General features: G+C 38.1%; 1 protein-coding gene across 1 annotated transcript; it reads left to right on the plus strand.

Annotated features, from left to right (window-relative positions):
* Nucleotides 1–1,271: 1,271 nt before the first annotated feature.
* On the plus strand, nt 1,272–1,640 carry LOC110716089. Its single transcript, XM_021894724.1, has one exon. The coding sequence runs from the start codon at nt 1,272–1,274 to the stop codon at nt 1,638–1,640; it is 369 nt and encodes a 122-aa protein (XP_021750416.1).
* The last annotated feature ends 1,019 nt before the right edge of the window (nt 1,641–2,659 follow it).

Below are 2,659 nucleotides of genomic sequence, written 5' to 3' on the forward strand. Positions count from 1 at the left end.
CATATTGTATCTAATAAGGGTATACAAGTAGATAAAGCTAAGGTTTCTGTGATTGAGCAATTACCTCCACCAGCTAATGTTAAGGGGTTTAGAAGTTTCTTAGGTCATGCGAGGTTTTATCGTCGCTTCATCAAAGATTTTCTAAAATTGCTAAACCACTAACTCAGCTTTTACTCAAGGATGCCCCATTTGATTTTACTGACGAGTTTCTTGAGGCTTTTAACAGGATTAAGCAGGCTTTGATATCGGCACCTATCATATAAGCTCCCGATTGGAATCTTCCTTTCGAGATTATGTGTGACGCCAGTGATTTTGCAGTAGGATTCGTGCTGGGGACAAAGAAAGAACAAAGTTTTGCATGCTATTTATTATGCAAGTAAAACTTTGGATGAAGCCTAAATCATTTATGCCACCACGGAGAAGGAGTTTCTTGTTGTGATTTATGCTTTAGAAAAATTTAGATCATATCTAGTTGGTTCTAAAATTATTGTCTTTACTGATCATGCAGCTCTGAAATATCTTATAGCTAAGCCGGAAACAAATCCTAGGCTCCTCCGTTGGGTTCTCTTGATCCAAGATTTCAATGTAGAAATTAAAGATAAAAAGGGAGCAGAGAATGTGGTTGCAGATCACTTGTCGAGGATCAGGTATGATGCCGGGAAGGATTCTCTTCCTATAGACGATTCTTTCCCTGATGACCACTTGTTTACAATTGTAGAGCAACACCCTTGGTATGCCTATTATGCTAATTATTTGGTGGGTGGTACTCTACCTCCTGATTTGTCCTACCAACAGAAAAAGAGGTTCCTTTATGATGTTAAACATTATTTTTGGGATGATCCTTTTTTGTTTCGTGAGTGTGCAGATGTACTATTTCGCTGGTGTGTTCCCGAATGGGAATTTCATGGTGTACTTACAAGATGCCACAACTCACCATATGGAGGACACCATGGTCCCACTAAGACAGGCATGATATGCCTCAAACAAGTATTTTGGAAGTTGAAATTTTTTATGTTTGGGGTATTGATTATATGGGACCTTTTCCCTCATCAAAAGGGAATCGTTATATCCTTGTCGCCGTTGATTACATGTCTAAGTGGGTTAAAGCCATTGCCACACCCACCAATGATGCCAAGATGGTTCATAAGCTTTTCACGAAAACTATTTTTCCTAGATTTGGAGTCCCTAGAGTCGTAATTAGTGATGGAGGATCTCATTTTCATGAGCGAAAGTTAGATACCCTTCTCAAAAAGTGTGGTGTCTAACATAGGATGGGTTTAGCTTACCATCCCCAAACTAGTGGCCAAGTTGAGGTTTCTAACTGTGAGATTAAGGCTATTTTAGAGAAGGTGGTAGCAAAGTCTAGGAAGGATTGGAGCGATAAGTTGGATGACACTCTTTGGGCGTATAGAACTGCATTTAAGACCCCCATTGGTACTTCCCCCTATAGACTTGTGTATGGGAAAGCATGTCACCTCCCAGTGGAATTGGAGTATAAGGCTTATTGGGCAATTAAAGAGCTCAATTTGGATGCTAAGTTAGCGAGAGAGAAGAGGTTACTTCAACTTAACCAACTAGATGAGTTTAGGTTGATGACCTATGATAGTGCACGTGTCTACAAGGAGAAGACCAAGAAATGACATGACAAGATGATCTTCTGATATCAGGTTTTGTTGTTCAATTCTAGACTTAAACTGTTCCCAGGAAAGTTAAAGTCAAGGTGGTCGGGTCCTTTCATTGTTAAAAAGGCAAACAAATTCGGTTCTATGGAGTTATATGATGAACAAGGTGGTGATTTTAAGGTAAATGGCCAAAGATTGAAATTATACCATGAAGGGGCTACAGTTGGTGCAGTTGAATTATTTCACCTAATCGGTTCTATCTCGTCTTGAACGACATATGGTAAGAAGGTCATGCAAGACCTAGATAAACCAGCGCTTTGCAGGAGGCAACCCGTATTTTCTTGCTTTATAGAAAAAATTTTCCCTTATTTTTTGTCTTTTGAGAGGAAAAGAGGAGGGAATTTAATGTGTTTTAGAGTATTTTGTACAGGTTGGAGAAAAAGAGTTAGCCAAATTTTGAAGAGAAAAAGAAAAAAATTCAGACTGACAATACTATGGCGCGCCCGATGATGGGCGTTAGAACGGTCGCACATTCCACACTCAATCAAATAAATTTATAAATCCTAAAACTAACCCCTAAACAAGTCTAGTGGTAAGTTCGGAGTCGAACCACAAGGAACGGTAATGCTAGATTGTTCTTAATCTAATGCCTAAGCTATGCCGAAGTCGATTTACGGATAAAGGACACTACAACTACACTAAAACACATATAAAGAACAAGGTATGATAAAGTCTACTAGGGGAAAAGATCCACTTAGAACAATTAATAAGCTAATGAGAATCCATTTGATAATCAATCATGCAAAGAAATAATTATAATGAGAATTAACTACACTAAAAAGTAATCTCTCAAATTCCTAGCCTAGATCCCTCATTGACTAGGTGCGTAGAAGAAAATTACCCAAAATGCAATCAAATATATCAATTCTAATTCACAATCCCTTGTCAAACTAAAACCAATATGCAATTAAGTGTGCTATCATGGGAGATCAATCCAATCTAAAACAAACAACATGCCAACATCAATTCAATCAATT

The sequence above is a fragment of the Chenopodium quinoa genome, unplaced genomic scaffold, assembly GCF_001683475.1.
Source record: "Chenopodium quinoa cultivar QQ74 unplaced genomic scaffold, ASM168347v1, whole genome shotgun sequence".
NCBI lineage: Eukaryota > Viridiplantae > Streptophyta > Magnoliopsida > Caryophyllales > Amaranthaceae > Chenopodium > Chenopodium quinoa.